The 20779-nt window shown below is 40.2% G+C and overlaps 1 protein-coding gene across 3 annotated transcripts in view; it reads right to left on the minus strand.

Annotated features, from left to right (window-relative positions):
- The window catches only part of ppp1r16b (protein phosphatase 1, regulatory subunit 16B), an 83762-nt gene that overhangs the window by 51636 nt on the left and 11347 nt on the right, over positions 1 to 20779 (minus strand). For 2 of the 3 annotated variants that reach the window (XM_031301760.2, XM_036002117.1), the window contains exon 2: positions 1347 to 1763. In XM_031301760.2, the coding sequence (XP_031157620.1) occupies positions 1347 to 1614 (268 nt within the window). In that variant the 5' untranslated portion in view covers positions 1615 to 1763. Of the gene's footprint in view, positions 1 to 1346; positions 1764 to 2960; positions 3078 to 20779 lie in introns of those variants that run through there. The other variant, XM_031301761.2, reaches the window with a different exon arrangement.

Raw genomic sequence — 20779 nt, forward strand, 5'->3', positions numbered from 1 at the left:
ACTGAATGAATGCACAGAATGACTTGACCATGTATAAATCTGACCTTGAATACATAGAATATATTATAAGTTATTGGTTCATACATATCTCTTGAAACTGAAAGTAAATGATTATATTATATGTTGCATGTTCCACATTGTGTGGTTTTTCAAACTAAAGACAGACATGAACACCAACAGCCACAACATCCTGGTTCAAAGTCTACACTAACTGGCTCAGCAGACTGGGAACTACACTCAGCGCAGCATCGTACAACAAAAAAACGTTTAATACTTTTCAAACCATTTCTAAAATATCTCTGTAACACCTCTCTCTGTGTTTGATGAGGCAACAACAACAACATAACTGATATACTTTTTTTGTATGGAAAGAGCTTCTCATTTTTACCCAATTAGGTGATATCTTTTTATCGCCTGCTGGTTTTATCAGATCTTTATTTAGGTTACACATGATAAAATCTAAAAGGCCATCAAGACAACACAAAACCTTCCACCGACTCATTCTCCAGCTGGGAATTATATGTGCAAGTTCACAGTCCATGTGCATATGTGTGTATGTGTATGTGTGTACATATATGTGCAGGGCTGTGTCTGCTCTGTGAGAATTATTGTACAGTACAGTTTCCATATCTGTAACCACAGCTTGCACAAGCAAAGAATGTACAGTAGCACAGCCATGGGCTGTATTCGTTATGATAAAGAGTTCAATCTAATTTCAAGTTAAGAGTGAAGTTAGATGTCGTATCCAAATGAAAAGCAGCCTGTTATCATTCCTGCATCACAGACACACTGTTAGCACTGCCACAGTGACCTGGGACTGTTTGTACTGGAGGAAAACAATGATTATCTCCAAATAGGCGGGCACCAGCCGTAGAAATTTTAATTAAAAGACTGGCAGAGTTTCATCTCAGTGTGACAACTTCATTATTTTGCAATGATAAAACAGGCTCCTAGCAGAACAAATTCAGCTTGAACAGAACGAGTACCACTGGCAGTTTAAATGGGCAGGCCCAGCTAATCGTTTTCCTGACCTTGGCATTTTGATATCCAGCTGAAGTAGTGAGGTGAGGCTGAAATTAGAGTAATTATTCAAACGTGGCATCACTGAGCTTTGTGCTGGGTTTGACTCTGAGCCTATGAACGAAACCCCAGCACATATTTTCAGTGTGTTGCCTCGTTACGATGAGAATAAATCTACCGCGGTTCGATTTTGTGTGTCCAATGGTCACATGTGTTTAGAGCACTGTGTAATTTATTGTTTTCACTACATTGAGCACATTTCCCCATAAATCTACACTTCTATTTTCCAATTTGTACATATCATAAATATTCTTTACTGCCCCTACCTTCATCTGGATCATTCCTGGCCGACGCCTCCAGAAGTGCCACACTGGCGGCAAACGACACATGCCTCTTGGACTCTGCTTGATGGAGGTTGTTGGCATTGCGTCCCTTCTTGTCGGCCTTTCGCTTCTTGTTTTGCATCTCCTTCTCGTACACAGCCCATCTTTTCAGCTGCTGGGTACGCCTCTTCTGGGCCGCCCGCAGCCTCTCCAGGCTGGGTACCTTGTCCAGCTGCTGCAGCTCCTGGATCAGCTCCAGATGGTTGGCCATGGCGCTGGGAGGAGGGACGGCAGTAGTGGATGGATTGTGGAGGGGTGAAGTTGGGGGAGAAAGTATGATTCTAGCGAGGGCTGCACCTTCGGCCGCGGCCTCCTCCCATCATCATCGTCATCATCCTCCTTTTGGCAGCAGTAAATGTCCTGAGTGAGGGGACAGAGAGAGAGAGAGAGAGAGAGAGAGAGAGAGAGAGAGAGAGAGAGAGAGAGAGAGAGAGAGAGAGAGAGAGAGAGAGAGAGAGAGAGAGAGAGGACTGTTCATAAAGGCATCAGTCACACACTTTTAGTACTTGAAACTTTAATAAGTACATCAGCAAATAAAATGTGGACGTAAATCTTTAAGAAAGATACACTGAGGAAACAATGACATTCAAAAGTGAGCATTGGTTTAATGCACCACACCAAAGTGCACAGAGATGCATTTTTGTGGCCTAGTTACTGTAGAGAGGCCCAAGTTCAAAGTACCATGCAACCAAGCACTGAAAAACTTTTTCTTGTCACATGTTCCCATTCTCTGTCAGATGTAAATACAATCATATTTCTGTTCTATCAAACACTGTCTGGTTAACATCCCGGTGAAACCGAAAATGAAAGCAATATTTTATTTTCTTAATCACTCCATTTTCTTCCATTTACCTGGATGATATACACTCCATCAAGATGATACCTTTAAGGGTTCAGGAAATGGGACAAATGTAACTCTACGAATTTCTCAATTTTTATCTAAATGATTTGAGCATTGGTTGCCGTCTCAATTTTCCATTTGCTTTTTGAGCTGTTATAGACTTCTCTACCATCCTCCTTCAAGGTTAACCACTTCCTGAATGCTACATGTAGACGCCAGTATGATGAGCAACTGATAAAGAGAAAAGTACTAGAGCAGTGAGCTGAAGCGGGGATTTTTCATGTCATCATTACCTTGCTGTTGCCTGGCGGCCTTTTAACATGTTTTCTCTCTGACAATTAAAAGTTATGCTTGTCAGTGAACCAATAAAAACAGGTTTAGATTCTTATCGTCTTTTAGAGATCTACCAAGAAAGGAGCACACTGTATGTATGGATTTCTTTACAAATGATCGTCTAGAGGGGAAAAAACAACTTCTATCAACATAACAGGTCAAAAGCAGAACACTAAACCTTTAAAATTAACCTGAAGAGTTAAAAAGAAAAAAACATTTAGTAGGTAGAAAATCCACAGTGATTGAGCACTTCCGTTGAACCCCACTCCTTAACAATGTACAGAAATCTTATTACCGCAGTCAGAAAAATATGTGACACTTGATTTTCAAAGCTTTAAAAACTAAATATGCATGTTTTATGCATCAAACATGTTTTTACTTACTCTTTCACAAATGCTAATAAATATTTCCCTCATGTCTGCAACCCTTGCCTGATGAAACCAGCAGCATCGCCTGATGAAAAGCTACACAATGCAATGTGCATCTAGTCAGCGTGCCACCGACATACTACATTTCTTTTGCAGCTCTACGTCCTCTAACTAACTGCTAAAACCTGGACAGGAAACAAGCAGCATCACTTCCTACAGCAGCATCACTTTCAGTCCACAGTTTACCAGCTAAATATGTTTGTGTGTTTCTGTGTGTAAGTGAACATTAGTTAATAACTCAAAAAGGCATCCAAAACACACAATTGAGACTTTGTCTTTTTTAAGACCTTTCCAAATTCTGGTCATTATATAAATATTTAAAAGATCTATCATCAACATAGGTTGTTTAACACTGGAGGTCAACATACTTAATATACATTTCTGTTCTTAAAGCAACACTAGAGAACTTTTCCCGCTTCAGTCTTCCTACAGGTTGAAAGCGGAATTGTCTCGTTACGTCTCATTCGAACTACAGATCCGCTACCCGATCTGGCAAACTTGCATAGTGCGGTCATAGCCGATAGAGAGCCGCAAAGCGAATGGAGATGTGCCGTTCACCCTGTTACGAGGTGATGAACCACTGAAACGATTTTGGAAACATTATTTTTGTTTTTTAAGTTCTCTAGTGTTGCTTTAATTTTAATAGATGTTATTTATACATTTTCAGCTTTTTGTGTGTATTTGACGTCATTGTGTTCATCCAAAGTGGCAACCAGATTACCTTATTGGTAAAGTTATTTGGAATCTATGTATTTGTTATTGATTCACTAATCTAAATAAAGGTTTTTTTTATTACAGTACGTTTATTTTGAGTGTAAATCAGTGTCTCAATACACTCTTAATTAAAAGAATTGCAGTAAGAGAAGATAATATTACATTTATAAAACAAAAATTCAATTTGAATGCTTATTAACAGAAAATGCTGTAAATAAAGGAACAACCACAACACAATTACACTGTAAAAATCATTTGACTATGTAGCTACAATGTAACATTCAAAGTAAACAATATAATGTTTTAAAGGAGCAATACAAGTATTAATATATGGTGATCATACCCAAGGTAATAATAATAACAATTCTTCTCAAATGTCTTGCATGTAAATATACTGTATACTCACTGCACTGCTAGTTATCCCCAGAATAGTGTGATATTATCAAATGAGGTCATAAATATCGAAGTATTGTTTGTTCTGTCATCTGTTCCTGACACATTGTTCCTACTGATAGAAGCACATCCATTCAAGTAATGACATGGAACAACTGCCTGTGCTAAAACAGGAAACACACCATGCTGGGTCAAAAGCAGTTTGGATGATGAGTAAAATAAAGATGAAGGTAATGAGCAACACCACATACAGCTCATGTCTTTCATTTTTAATCTTAGACATTTTAAACAAACTGCAATTCTAATTGTTTTGCTCATATTATACGTTTACTTTTTACTTGTATATGTTTGCTTAGTTGTAAAGTTTTTATTGCCTTAGTTTTTTTGTGAAATTAAGGTTTACTCGGCTGAACTGTAGCCAAAAAGTCAGCCACCCTTCTTTGGTTTGAGTGGCTGAGTTCAGTGTAGAAACTGATGAAATAATACATGCTTCACAGAATACACACACAGCTCCAGAGTTACAATAAAAAGAGTATCCACGGTGCATATGGTGCGAGAATACACTCTAAGGTGTCCTCTAGTCTACAGTACACATTGTGGAGAAGTTAGAGAATAATTGTACAACAACTAGGGCTGCGCGATTTGGGAAAAATATAAGATAACGTTGTTTAATATTGCAATAGCGATATGAACAGACATTAAAGTGTACTTAGTTATGCTTTTCCACTGCTTTCAGTATACTGCTTAAATACAATAAATTGCTTGTTGAATTAAAAAAATGAAAAAGAAATTTTTTCCAACATTCTCAAATTCAACTGAACATAAAAGGCACCAATAAAATGTATGAAAGATGTGGCCGGGTTGGCTCAGTGGGTAGAGCAGGCGCACATATACTGAGAGGTTTATGCCTTGACGCAGTGGTCCAGGGTTTGAATCTGACCTGTGACGATTTCCTGCATGTCTTCCCCCTCTCTCTCCCCTTTCTCACCTAGCTGTCCTGTCAAATTAAAGGCAGAAAAGCCCAAAAAAAAATAATCTTTAAAATGTATGAAAGTTACATTTTAAAGTGCAGTTTTCTACTACTATCAACTAACTCAAAAGTGCAATATTGCAGTCTTTTGCAATGTTTATGGCGCAAGTTGACATCGGTGATAATTAATAATCTATACTGTGCAGCCCTATCAACAACATCAGTCCAAATACCATCACATTTTCCCCTGGGATGATTAAAGTTTTAACCAATATCACAATAAGAGGCACACACAGTGGAGCTGATCCAGAAAAAGCCAATGAGCAAACTGGGTCGAAGAACAACTATGACCCTAAACCGCTGACATTTATAAAACATTTTACATGAAATGCTTTATTTTACAACATGCTGAGTTTTACAAGGTAAAAGTTTCCTCTAATGCCCCGTGAATGCTTTCAAGCACGGCGTACCCCTCTCTCTTTCTCTCTCTCTCTCTCTCTCTCTGTGAGATGTGAGTGCAGTGGGCAAAGTGAATTAACTTCAGACAGGATGTGTGACAAACAAGGAACGTCCAGTGTTTTCTTTAGCTGTCTTTGATGGTCAATGGCATTAGTGACGGGAATATGAAACCCAGGAGCTACTGTTGATCAAATCAGGGGAATCAGAGCAGAGGTAATGATATTACACACACACACAGACACACACACACACACTTCAAAATCCTACTTTGGTCCCCAACTTTCTAGAGCTTAGATCGGCCCAAAAAATCAAGCCCGAACCTGCCCGAGCACGTTGCGTCCGAGCCCGGCCCGGCCCGACACATTAACTGTAATTATGAGCCCGAGCCCGATTTAAACCCGACAATTTTTTTAATATGTGGGCCATTATAACTGACGTTCTCAACTACAATTCAGAGTTGTTTGAACTACAGAAATCTGTTTAGAATAATACAACAAGGACGAAGCCTGTAAACTGCGCTGTTTGTTTAGAATGGAACGGATCGCAAATGGATCTGAATGAAGAAACGTAAAAAAAAAAAAGAAACAATGATGAACAACATATTGTTGTCACTGTCCACAACTTGTTTAAACTGCTTCCATACCTCCAACTTTCCTCCACACTTGCTCAAAGTTAATTCTCCTGTTTTTCTTTACATCTTCAAGCTCCCGGTGTGATGCGTGCGAGAGGAGGAGACTCCGCGCATGAAGTGCTGCATTTTGTAACTGCAGCCTAACTTTTGTAGGCTACACATTTGTTACTTTTATATAGCCTATATATATATTTATAATATTTCTGATTATGGCATAGCTTTCTCCCCACCCAAATAGGATAATAAGGTAATGGATAAAAAAAAAAAAAAAAAATTGCTTGATCAAGGGTCCGGCCCGAGGATGTGGCGGAAAATAACGGCCGAGCCCGAGCCCGACCCGAGCCAGACCGGACCTCGGGTCGGGCTCGGGCCGAGAATCTAAACTCTACAACTTTCACAGTTTCAGTTGGATTTACTCACTAAACTCTAACAGTGTCCACCGACTTTCAAGCTGTCGTAATCCTGATAAAGATGTTGATACACTCATCTGGGTTGCCTTCATACCGTATGCTGCTGAGTGTTAATAGTAATACACTTTACAAGCAGCACAAGTAGACTTTATGGATCTTTTTGTCTTGGGTTTTTGTCTGTCAGGCTATTTACATTCTGTGCTAGGATGGAGCATATTGGAGGATGTTTAAATGCTAACAACTATCTTTGGTATGCAAATAGAAAGCGCTAACAATCACTCAATTAATCATTCAAAAGGAAATCAACTATTTTGTTATAGGTCATTTTTTTCCAAGCAAAAATTACAAATTTAATGATTTGAAGTTCTCAAATGTAAGAATTAACAGTTTTGTATCTTACAATATAGCACATTTAATATTTATATGGATTTTGGACTGTGGGTCTGTTAAAATAAGACTAAACGTCACGTTGTGCTCTAGGATATTGTGTTGGGCACATTTTTATCATTTTCTGATGTTTTATAGACCAAATAACTAATTTTAAAAATGTGATGAATCAATAGTGAAATAATTGTTAGTAAGTTGCAGCCAAAGATGTCAATATGTCTCTGTGAATCATCTCAATGAAAATGAGATTTGATCCAGGAATTTACATCGCATTTTTGGTGGATTAACATGATTTTGGATAACCAAACTTTTTTGTAAAAGCACCCTTGACTTCATTGCGTTTCCCAACTTCTGAAACCAAACCTACGCCCTCGATAATATTATTATCATGTACCTAGAGCAGTATCAGTCTATTGTTTGCTGTCCTTATTATTTCAACACTCTGATTAAGTACTTGATTATTGCCCACTCATGGAAAATAAAAACCACTGGGTGGAGAGGATGTTGGCAAACTAGCATGATTTTTTCCAAAAATACCACAGATTTTTAGACTGATGAGCATTTTCCTACTCTCTCACAAGCACCCAAACAGCCCGAAACCACATGAGTGAAAGGGACGACGAGCTGCTGAGCAACATCGCTCTCTTGGTAGGAAACCAGTGCCTGAACAAGCAGGCAGCGGTTTTACTGCTCATCACATTGCCAGCTTTAGCTGTTCTCATGCATTATTCGGTGGGGGATATTTACAAAAGAAGTTTCCATTTGACATATCAACTGACAGCTCTCACAGTTAAGACAAATTCTGAACTGTAAGACCCCCTCATGCTGATCTGTAGTCTTGTTTCTATAACATTTACAATAGCATTTTTTAAACAGCTGAAGATAGAAGAGAATAACTCATTTGCTGCCCTAAAGGAAGATTAGCTTGCACATTAAGAGTTTCAGCAGTGCACGAAAAATAGACACTGCAAACACTCTGTGTAGATGACATGATGCCCTAGCAGGAGGCAAAGACAAACTGTTTGAAGATATGTAAAACTCGGGGAGCTGTGAGCAACTGTAAGCCCTCTGGTGATAGCAAAGCCGGTCCCCGGGGCCAATGCAGCAAATCACAGATTGACCTCAATCAGCTCCCAGGCTGCAGATAAGAATGTTAGACTGCACTCACACTGTGTTTCACATTTTTATGGTAAAGGCACAGCCGAACCCTTACACCAATTATTTGAAAAATAAGGCCAGATGAAGCACAGCAAGCAGCTGCTGCTAAAAAAATATTTATGCCCAAAGTAAACCATCAACAGAGTAACAGTTACTAACAATTTTACCAGTTTTGTCTTTGATTTTATTCAGGTTGTTGTTTTCATAAATTGCCAGCTGCCTACGCATCACAAAAGCCCCTGCTTTGTTGTGATTACAAGATCACAAATATGCAACACCACTCACACTCCTAAATGAAATATAAGTGGTCTGAAGAAAATGCTTTTTCTTTGCCTAAAAAGACAACAGACATCTTTCAGAAGAATACTTTATCCTCCAGCCTCAAACCATAGTTGACACACTTGTAAAAATCTGTATCTGCTTCCAGACCAGAACATTAATACAAATGTATATTATGAAAGCAATATAAAAGATACATAAATACTCTAACCCTATACAAAAAAACACAGTGTCCAAGGTAAACATCTTAATAATGAATTGTTACAAACAAAGCCATTTACTGTATCTCACTGGGCCAACTGCACTGAGAACATTTCGCCTGTCATGGCCGCCTGACAGTTCAGTACAAAGGCTCTGTCACTGAGCAGTCAGGTCCATTATCTCCTTTTCATCACAACTTTAACACAGCTGTGAGTGTTCATGAGTTTCCACACTTATGAGACCCAAATGTCCTCTCAAGGACAGAAACCAAACTCAAATAAACGTTTTAAAAGTCCTTGCTTGATAAAACGAGCTGTTCGATTAGAATTAAGAGGTACATTTAAGTTTAATGAAATTGTGTTAAAAATTCAGGAAATGAGTGCTTTTCAATGAAGGCCTAAACATTATAGCATCACAACAGAGAGAGTGTGTGTGTGTGTGTGTGTGTGTGTGTGTGTGTGTGTGTGTGTGTGTGTGTGTGTGTGTGTGTGTGTGTGTGGAGCTGTGCTGACATCAGTTTTAATACACTAATATCTCCACAAAGCAGCTGGATTGAGGTCATTCTGGACCTTCCATCATCATTATGAAGGTGATTTGGCACGGAGGCCAATAGGCGTACATTATAGATAAAGGCAGCACAATACTGCTCCTCAGATCTCTGCGAGGTAAATCCAGACAGCTAGCTAGACTATCTGTCCAATCTGAGTTTTCTGTTACACGACTAGAACAACTTTTGAACGTACACATTCCACTAAAACAAGTTCCTTCCTGAGGCTATTTCGCAGCGGCACCGTGGCTCTGTCCGGTGCTTCACACCGCCCAAGACGATTGTGATTGGTTTAAAGAAATGCTAATAAACCAAAAATATTTCCAGCGAAAAGTTTTGCTCTGACCTCTCTATTCTCTATTCAGTAGCTGAGAAAAGATTTTAATAATACTTTAAATGAAAATCATATCTTTTAAAAGACTTCCCATTCCCATCTTTAAAATAACCTATTACAGATGTGCTTTTCATAACAACAATGGTAATCTTCCTCGGGTGCTGAATAGACCATCTTGACAGCCAATTACTTCACTTGTTTCTGACTGTGACAAAGACGAGAACTTAGAAGTGCAAAGTTTCACAGCTGCCCTCTGAGCTATAACAGACAGTTATAGGAGCAAGTTGCCAAAATAAGAATACTCCACCCACTGAGGCTGACCCCATCAATCAGCAAGAAGAAGAAGAAGGAGGCCGAGCACTGCACCACAAAAGAGTGCCTGGGCCCTATTTTAACAATCTAAGCGCACAGCGTGAAGCGCATGACGCAGGTGCGTTTAGGGTGTGTCCAAATCCACTTTTGCTAGTTTGACGGTGGAAAAAAGGGTCCGTGCGCCAGGTGTATGGTTCATAAGGGTTGTACTTAGTGTCTTCATTAATTCATAGGTGTGTTTTGGCGCGTTTGTCAATTGGCGCATTGCTATTATGATGGTGGATTAGCACCGTAATATTTTTATTTGTAATCTTTTGCATGTTTGTGTGCTGCTGCGCTTCCCTGTGTGTGTAACAAGCATAGTGTGCGCGTGCTGTGCACAAGCCTAGGCACATTTTACTAATTCACTGTTAAAATAACAATGAAATGCTGTGTTATTGACTTAAGACCAGGTTTTTGTTGGTCAATGGCGCAATCACTTCCCACTGCCTCAAGATAGCAAGACGCCAAGAATGCACCTGAACACACCTCCCTGTAAGACCAGCACGCCCATGGGCGCAAAGATGGGTGCAGGTGCATTTGCTATTTAAACGACACGGGTGCTGGACAGGATTGAAAACTGTGTCGGCCTTAAACTAGCAAAGACACTTGCGTCGGGCTATGCTTTGCGCTGCCCTGCGCCAGGTGCAAGATAGGGCCCCATGTGTTTGTGTTGTGTTCTTGTGCGGCTGGTGAATCCTGCTGTACTTTCACAGGCCCCTCTCCTCCTCACAGTTCATCTGCTAGTATGAGGATACAAGCTAATGCTGTTCAGGCTCTGCCTGGCACAAGCAAACGCAAAGACAAAAGACACACAGCCAGGGAGAATGAGGTAAACACGTCAGGGAAAAGAGGACGTCTACAGTAAAACAGAACAGAGCTGAAATGATAAGTCGAACAACAAACAGCAAAAATGTAAATAAATCTCTGGCGGGAAAGTATCACTTTGTTTTATATGTTAGTAAATATTTTTTTCTTTTTTAAGACATCACTTTGGGCTCTGTGGTGGGCATTTTCCGCTTTTTTCTGACATTAAATGGACTAGGATTCATCATCAATCATTCAAATTTCAGTTTGAACAGATTTCAGAATGAAAACACATCGTGCTGAAACTAATGATTATTTTCTATCATAGAATAGTCTGCTGATTGTTCTTTTTGATTAATCAATTAACCAAGCTAATTAACCAGGACGATGTACTCAAATGTCTTGTTTTGTCCTACTAACAGTGCAAAACTTCAAAGAAATTCTGTTCACAATGATATAAAACAGAGAAAACCTAAATATACTCAAGTTTCCATAACATATCAGTCGGTTTTTTTGATTGACTAACCGATTCATTGCTTCTACTGCATACACAACAATAACAAGTAATACAGAAGAACATGACACAAACAAACAAACAAACAGACAAACAAACAAACGCACACACTCGCTGCACTTTGCTTAACCAATAATGTCAGTAACAGTGCATGACATTTAGCAGTGAGGAGGCGTGTGCTGTGTCAGGACGCTCCGCAAGGAGACACAGTGGCGGCAGTGTCACACACAATGGGCCAGTGTGTGTGACAGAGTTTGTGTGTGTGTATCTGCATTTAATCTACATGTGTGCTGTACAAACCCCCTATGTCATGAGAAAGAGTGTGTACCCTGTGTTTGCCTGCGTGCCTGCTTGTGAAACTGTGGCCTCAGCAGACGGACATAAAAACTATGTCCCTCCTCTGTGCCCCCTCCCATCACAATCCCGACCCCAGAGTCCCTGAGACCCTGTGCTACAGGCCAACACTTATGTCTCCAGGTCCCACTAATTCATTTAAACACCTACTAATACCAAGGGTGGGCCAAGCTGATTCAAAAAGCACCACCACCACAACAATTCAGCCAGATAGTAGCAGGAGTTACAGCTGTTGTACAAGTGACACGCACCATCATCATTCACTGCTCAGATACAAGCAATTCACTTCCTGAAACCTTGTATCCCCCCAAAAGTTTCAGGGTCGTGGAGTATATAAGACTATTCACCAAGTAGTTAACTAGAGTTTAAAGAATTGGAAATTCATTACAGGATTTCTTAAAGGCCCCGGTGTGAAATGAAAGATTGAGTCTGACTGAGCAAAGCTTCTCTTTCAATCAGTCAATTTTTTACACGACTTCTGGAAGAGTACAACGGGATGTTTTTGTTAAGACATTTGCAATGCAAGAGCTTGATCCAATATTTTTTTATCCGTTTAAAATGAGCAATCCAGCCAGCCTCTTGGAATGAGATGACTTCTTCTCATTTCATGGTTTAGCTGGACTATAAAGGCTTTTGCAAAATGACAGCCTGTTCTGATTTCATAATGAGCTTTACCAAAGTGTTAAGGTCATCAGAGACAAAACCAAATCCATAACATCAGACTGCGAGTTCATTTTTTAGCACGCTGTCTGTCACTGGAGAAAATGACAGCCTCAGCTGACATATTAGACTCGAAGAGAAATCAATGCATGAGCCCACTCTTTGCATACCAGAAGAGGCTCGACAATGTGTGGCATTTATCACATGCTAATAGGTGCTTGAAGCATGTAGCACGCAGAAATATCTTAATGTTCAATGTGTTACACTCAGGCTAATCAGGACACAGTCATTTTTCAAGCCAGTGACTTTTACCATGAAACAAATCTTTATGATTATTTGTTGCGTGCTGCCATTCAAGATATGTATCTAAAATAACAAATACGGCTTTTTATTTAAATGATCGTTCTAGTTTACTACAACTTCTACTACAACAACGACATGCTGTTATCTCATTGGTTGCGCTTTCGAAAGGTCAGTGGCAACTAGGTCAAAGTTGAAATAATTTGAACTTTGAGCGCAGCGCAAAATCCGAACGGTGCCCGACACCAGGGGTAGCTCAGCGCCTAGTTGGGCGCCACCGCCCTCCCCATAGGACATCAATGGAATGGCCTGCGCAAAGCGGTTTTGCCGCCTATCATGTGTAGGCGGCTTTAGTCTTCCAATGTTGTCGTACAAACTAGTTCCTTTCAAACACTTCTACCTTTCAATAATCGCTCACTGCACAGGAAAACTGCATAGTTGTTGTGTTCTTGGTTTTTTCTTCTGAGTAAGTTTGGTTGACCTGGTGGTTTGTGTAAAACGTGAATGATTATTTCACTACTCAAATTTTGTAACAGCGGCTCTTAAACTTAATTCACTGCAGACCCACATTTCAGAACTGCAGTTTAACCCAAAGGTCCTCATTATCATACACTAGCAATTAATTTGGGCCCTGAGTCAGTGTTGAGGAAACACTGCACAAAAGGCTAATGACACAACACATGGCCATTAAACAGAAAGCAGTTGGTTTTGACTACTGCACTGAGATTTGACATCTGACCTTTCTGACAACCGTAAAGCCATTAGCCGAAACACGGCCCCTGGCCATGTCAGACTGAAGTCACTGAAGTCAAACTGACTGAACGCAGGTCTATGTTTGGAGACACACACACTACATTACACCTGAAACACAGTGGTATACTGTACACACACCCTGCACAGAGCTTGAAGTACTGCTGCAGTTCCCCTCAGTCAATTAGACGCAGTTTCTTTTATTCTTTTCAATGCTGTGTATCATTTGTTTCATCTCGTCTTTTGAATTAAGTGCTCAGATTCCAGTATTATAAATGTCTGTGTCCCCTTACATCTGTCATGTAAAACCACAAGTTACATAATGTCTTGATACTATATACTAATTATGTATTCTATATGTTAATTGTTTAATTAGGCTTTGGGTTGCTTTGCTTAAACTAATCACCTACATGTTTTTTTTTTATTCATTTCTCCCTCTCTAGTTTAAAGCCATGTTTTTCTTCAGTTCTGTAATGGAAGAACAGGGGGTTTAATGAAAATGCCAAATCCATTATTTTTGCATCCATCTCTATCAGCATTTAGTTTTAAACAACAGGGTATGCATTTAGCTGGAATGAGATTACTATTTGGAAATTCAAAAAGATTTTTTTTAGAAATGTTTTTTTATTAGATTTTTTATCCCATTATGTTCTGTTAGGTTCTGAATTTTTTATTCAGTGTCAAGAGGAGTGGAAAGAAAAAGCAGATTAGCAGCTGCTGCTGTGTGTAAACAGATAAACAGGGCAGGCTTCAGTGAGCCATGGAGAGAGAGAGAGAGAGAGAGAGAGACACACACACACACACACACACACACACACACACACACACACACACACACACACACACACACACACACACACACACACCCCTTTGGTGAAATCTAGACGAGTATCTGAAGACAAACACTTAATTACAACACATTTCATATCAACAGGTCTGTGTAGCATTTGAAATGTTTCTATAACACTGGTGATACAATACCAATATTAAAATGGTTAATTTTTTTTACAAAAAAAAGCCAAAGTTCTTAAATGTTGAACAAACGTTTAGGCTAAACTCTCGCTTTCTTGACGAGAGTTTATACTACTCTCATGTCTGTGCAATAAAATATGAAGCTACAGGCAGCAGCTGTTAGCTTAGCTTATCAAAAAGACTGGAAAAGGGGGGAAATATGGTAGCACTGGGAGCTCAACGCACTGCAAATTAAGAAAACACGCAAATAGACACAACACAAGCAAATTAAGAAACATGTTTACCAATTTGACCAAAATCAATGACACGTGCAGCCTTTAGAAAAAAGTGCTGCAAATAGAGAAGCTCACAACACAACAGAAACTGTTTCCAGGGGACACTAAAAAGTGATGCACATGACTGGGACTATAGTCACGGAACGCTGCGATCTGTCATTGTGATTGCATGATTCAGATATTATAATAAGCAAAAGGCTATGTTAAAATAAGTGGAAAAACTGGTGACGTTAAGAACTCGATGGTTCATTCTGGACCATGTGGACTGGATGTAAGCTCAAGGAGCTCAAGGTCAATTTAACAGCTTGTTCTGGATCTTTTGACTGAATCACATGGTCTTCAAGAACTACACTAGCACAATGCCTAATAAAATCTAGTCTAAAATTGGCAAAAACTATGGTTTTAATCAGAAACTATCTGATCAAAGAATAAGTAAACAAGACTATAGGTGTGGCCAGAAATTCAATGCCACCTTTGGTACTTTTTAAAGTTGCCGATAAGTATATAATGTATGTAGAAAAATAGATGCAAAAACAGGTTTTTCTTACAACTTTGTTATTTACTTTCCATGGGACTGCTCCGATCAGTGTCCCATGAGATAACTTATCTCATGTCAGAAAGCATGTTGTTGTTGCAGCAGTGCCCAACTTCTCCATGTCTCCAGTCAGTAATCCAGCACCTTGTCTCCTTTCTTTCCGTCTGTAATGTCTTCACTCCTCCATCCCTCTCTCCCCCTGTGTCCTCTAAGAGGACATTTTTATTCTGTCTGGATTACTTGTCCTAGTTGGCGCTGGGCGTGCTGGTGGGGAGAGAATTTTTTTCCTCTGATGGAGCCTTGATTTAAAGCACTCAGGTCAAATGGATTCTGGGTCATTGTCTCCCCTGTCGTAATAAAGCAGGGCAGAGGTAGACAGCAGACTGCATGTCGACAAAAGCAAGTGCCACAGGATGCAACGACTGGCCAGCTACATTTAGAACAGGTGACTTTAGTTTTTGTGCCAAAAAAAATAATTCAATATTCAACAGTGAATCCACATGAATAAGCTTAACTCAGCTCAGAAGCAACCAAACTACATTAGCTTATGTCCACATAAGCGGTTTATTTGATACTTGTAAATACTGAGGGGCCATCCACACGGAGACGCTTTTTGATGCAAATGCACATGTTTAGCATCGTTTTGGCGTATCGTCCAAACGAATCCTGTAAACGCACTGCCTGAAAACGCACTTTTGAAACCTGTTCCCAGGGTGAAAAAAAAATTGAAAACGGCTCCCTTTTGGCTTCGTTTGGACGGAAAAGCCGCATACGTGCGTATTGATAATCGTCATCGCCACACCCCTCGACCGCTAACGTAGCCAACGTTAAACATCGCTAAAGTAACCGACGCTCCAGCAGGGACATAACGTATCAACTAGCTAGCTAATATGTTTTTTTTACCATGGCTTATTGTAGAAAGGCCACCGCAAGAAAAACGTGTAGATTATCAAAAAGATATTGGATCATTGATGCTTGTTTGACTGCCGATGTTAGCTAGCAGCGTAAAGCGCTAACGTTAGCTCTGCTAGCTAGCCTTCTTTTTAAATTCAGGAACAAAGTCAATTGAAAAGAATATTGTGTAATGTTCTCACATTTTATTGCAGTCCATCACCAAGTAGCAGCAGTTTGTCTTTTGTGTTCTTACATTCTGCTTATTCGGCCAATTCCAATAACACTACTTAATTATTTAAAGAATGCTATGACACTAGAACAAACAAAATATGTTACTTGTTTGAAGTCATTAAATGTTTCCACTTTAGTTGCTGCAGCATGTTTCTATAAAAAGGACATCCAATACTGCACCTAAACGACACCTTCACTCAACTACAGCTACAGTCTGCTGCTCTGCCACATCACAGATTGCAAAGCACACGTGACTACAGGAGCCGTATAGCTCAGACTTGTGGAGTACACGTACAGTAGTTGGTACGGTTCGAGGTCGGATCACGTTCTCACCACAAATGAACCGCTCCAAAGGTCGCGGTACGCTTGTTTGGTCCACTTTTGTTGCGCATCCGAGTGCGATTGCTGCGTTCTCACCTGCCCAAACAAACCGCACCAAGGGGGGAAACGAAATCTAGTGCAATTCAACCAAAGTTAACGAGGCACGTGTGAAAGCGGATTTAGAGGAACAAAATAGGGCTGCAACTAACGATTATTTTCATTGTCAGTTGTTTGTGAAGTGAAGCTGGGGAAACACGTCTCCGACTCACAGACCATCAGCACCGGATCCCCCCAGGGCTGCGTTCTTTCTCCTCTGCTCTTCTCCCTGTACACCAACAGTTGCACCTCCAGTCACCAGTCTGTCAAGCTTCTGAAGTTTGCGGACGACACCTCCCTCATCGGACTCATCTCTGATGGAGACGAGTCCGCCTACAGGTGGGAGGCTGACCACCTGGTGACATGGTGCAAGCAAAACAATCTAGAGCTCAACGCTCTCAAGACAGTGGAGATGGTTGTGGACTTCAGAAAGAACCCAACCCCACCTGCCCCCATCACCCTCTGTGGCTCCACAATTGACACTGTGGAGTCATTCCGCTTCCTGGGAACTACCATCTCCCAAGATCTCAAGTGGGAGCTGAACATCAGCTCCCTCGTCAAGAAAGCACAACAGAGGATGTACTTCCTGCGGCAGCTGAAGAAATTCAACCTGCCAAAGACAATGATGGTGCACTTCTACACAGCCATCATTGAGTCCATCCTCACATCCTCCATCACCATCTGGTACGCTGCTGCCACTGCCAAGGACAAGGGCAGGCTGCAACGTCATTCGGTCAGCTGAGAAGGTGATTGGCTGCAATCTGCCGCCGCTCCAGGACCTATACGCCACCAGGACTCTGAAGCGTGCTGGAAAGATTGTGGCTGACCCCTCCCACCCCGGACACAAGCTCTTTGAGCCACTCCCCTCTGGCGGAGGCTGAGGTCCATCAGGACCAAAACCTCACGCCACACAAACACTTTTTTCCCCTCCGCCACTAGCCTTATCAACAAGGCCTGGAAACCACCCTGACTCTCTCCATACTACACCTACAAGCTCCTCATGCCACTGTACCTACTCTGCTGTAGCGTTCCTTTTTACTACTGTTTAACTTATTTTACTATTTATTTAAATTTATTTTATCGTTATTAATACATACTGTGTGTATATGTTTATACTTATATTGTTTATATTCTTTTTATCCTTCTTATAGTTGAATGTGTGACATGCTCCAACAACACCATGACAAATTCCTTGTATGTGCAACGTACTTGGCAATAAAGCCCTTTCTGATTCTGATTCTTGGTCTATAAAATGTCAGAAAATGGTCAAAAAAAATGTCGATCAGTGTTTCCCAAAGTCCAAGATGACATCCTCAAATGTCTGGGATTGTCAACAACGCAAATACATTTAGTTTACTGTCATCAAAAGTCACATTTAAGAAGCTGGAATCAGAGAATTTTTACTCTAACCAATTAATCAATTATAAAAATAGTTGGCCATTCATTTAATAGTTGACAGCTAATCAATGAATCGATTTATCTTTGCAGCTCTGTAACAAAACACTGTTTTAGTGGGATCAATTCAAAAAGGGAGCTAAATTAGTAAATTGGAATATAATGAAAATGTGCAAAAATGTTAATCAAACAAAATTAAATATTTAAAATGGTTAACATCATCTATATGGACAAACAACCTGCTCTGTGTCAAATATTGAGACATACTGAGATATGCCATCAATCTGCTGAATGTTGTTGCCGTTGTGTGAATACAAATGAAGCTGTACAATGTAGAAGAATAAAACAACTAAAACACTTTGTATGCTCTCTGAATCCAATATGAATGCACAAGAAACTACAGAGGATGCAATTCTTACTTCAAACTGATTTATATTCGACTCACAAGTCTATTTGTCGCAGATGGAAATAAAGAAACACGCACCCAAATAGCCACACATTAAAAGCACAACCAATCACATGACATGTTAGCAAAGTGCAGCAATTGACTGCACACACATTCGACAACAGGCATCCAAAACTGCAACAATCAAGGCACAATGTGGCACATTTCTTTAACAAAAGGGTTAAGATTTGCATGTTTTCTTTTGTTTAGTATATAGTAGATATAAATAATCATTAGTTGACTAAATAGTAATTTTACCACTAGATATTCTATTTGTAGCAGAGACACAAATCTGTATGTCAACTGACACATACATAAACATTTTCCATCCCTGCACAAGCCCGCCACAGTGTCAGCAGCAGGTCAGAGGGAGGCTGAAGCCTCAGATTACCCAGCAGACTGTGTGTAAACTGAAGGATTTAGAGCACTCTTTCTGTATACCCTGTAAGCTTGTTGTTTATCTTTGCTAGTGTAGACTGAGGTTTGTTGTAAAAGCCTTTAAAATCAACTTGTATTTTAAGTGGTGCTTGTATTTTATCATGCAGTGTATCAACAGGAGACATACCTCGAACAGGACATAGGGTCACTAGGGGTGTCACGATACCAAAAATTCAGTAGTCGGTGCCAATACCAGTAAAATAACAGGATTCTCGATGCCGATTTCGATACCACGGTTAAAAAAAAGGATTTTCTAAGATTCCATGTACTTTAACTTCTTTATTAAAATATTTGAAAAATATCAAAATGTCATAACAACACATACAAAACATGTGCAATAAAGCATAGAACAACATAATAAAAGTGCAATTAATGGTCATAGTGCAACGACTAGTGTCCCCAGACACATTCCAGACTTCCAGGCATCTTTTCAAAAGGTACTGTGCAAAAACAACAGTGCAAAACAAAACAGTGTTTCTAACAGTTGCGTGACCAGAGACGTTACAAACCCTGGGATAATATTAGAGATGTATTTTAATAGATGGAGACAGCTTAGAGCCCAAAAGGACGCAGAGTTGGCTAATTTCCTCCTGAACAGGTAGCTAAGCATTAGCTTCAGGCTAATTTATCACGGCTACAAGGGACGGGCATTTTATGTAATTTCAACATTCGTGTGCTCACAATGAATTATATAGCTAGAGTACCCGAGTTGGTTATTCGCAAAAACAATTGAGACATAGCCCGTAAAGTGATCTCGACTGGTCCTGGCTAACCGTGGCTAACGCCGCCATGCTAACTGCTAGCTAACATTACCGGAGGAGCAGGCAAGCGGCCACGGTTGTTTACAATATAGCCTGTTCAGCGGCCATAGCTGACAACAGTGAGTTATTTGAAGCTAAGAGAGGGGGGCTGTAAATCAGGAAGAGAGGACCGTGAGTTTGCAGTAAACATGCCGTTTTTTAGGTCGGGTAGAATCTATCTCCGTTGACTCTCGTTCATAGTTTTTCAAAAGATATGTACCGGAAGAAGAAGGGCGTGACTTCGGCCACTTGTTTGTGACCTCTAAACTTCTGAATGTATCGACTGGAACACTCTGAAGCGTATACTGCCCCCATCAGTTTCCGAAGAGGTGCAACACCGATGCTGCTAACACTGGCATCGTCGCTAACGGTGCTTCAAAAAAATGGACATCGTCAGCGTTTTGTCATTTTAGAACCGGAAGGTATTGCAATTATCGGTTCTCGTGACATCCCTAGGGGTCACAATCAGTTCAATAAACTCATTGGATTGAACCTCATTACAAAGAGGAAAAAAACTAGACAAGAGTAAAATGGACTCTCGCAAACCCAAGATGACCAAACAGATAATCAGCATCCCCATTACCATTTCTAGAGGCAATCATGTCAAGTGTTATTCTCAGCCTCTTTCCCTCTTGCACCTTAACCTATTGCCAGGTTTGCTTCATGTGGCAACAGGAGATGTATTTTTTATGCAAGGCGCTGTAGCAAGACTCAATGAGAATACCAGCAATCTTCTGCCAAAGCTCTGGTGAGAGCAAATCAGCAACATTCCCAGGCAAAGCACACACAGCGTGACGCTTTCCTTGCATGATGGTTTGATAGAGAACAAGCAAGTCAATCAAAAGAAAAATAAATGATTCAATGAGGAGTTTTTTTGCAATCCTCTATATCATAGATGACTAAGGAAAACAGGAAATATACACTTTTTGAGAAGCTGGAACCAGAGAATGTCTGGTGTTTAACACAATTATCAAAAAAGTTGCAGATTTCTGCCAATCCACTTATCAATTTATCAACTACTCATTACAGCTCCAAAAACATTTCATAAATCATAAAACATTCGCAAACATTTTTTATATCTGCAATGCATTGGTTATGCATGTTTACTAGCTTGTAGTCTTCTTTTTCATCTTCTTTGCAGGCGCATTGCTGC

The sequence above is a fragment of the Sander lucioperca genome, chromosome 6, assembly GCF_008315115.2.
Source record: "Sander lucioperca isolate FBNREF2018 chromosome 6, SLUC_FBN_1.2, whole genome shotgun sequence".
Taxonomy (NCBI): Eukaryota; Metazoa; Chordata; class Actinopteri; order Perciformes; family Percidae; genus Sander; species Sander lucioperca.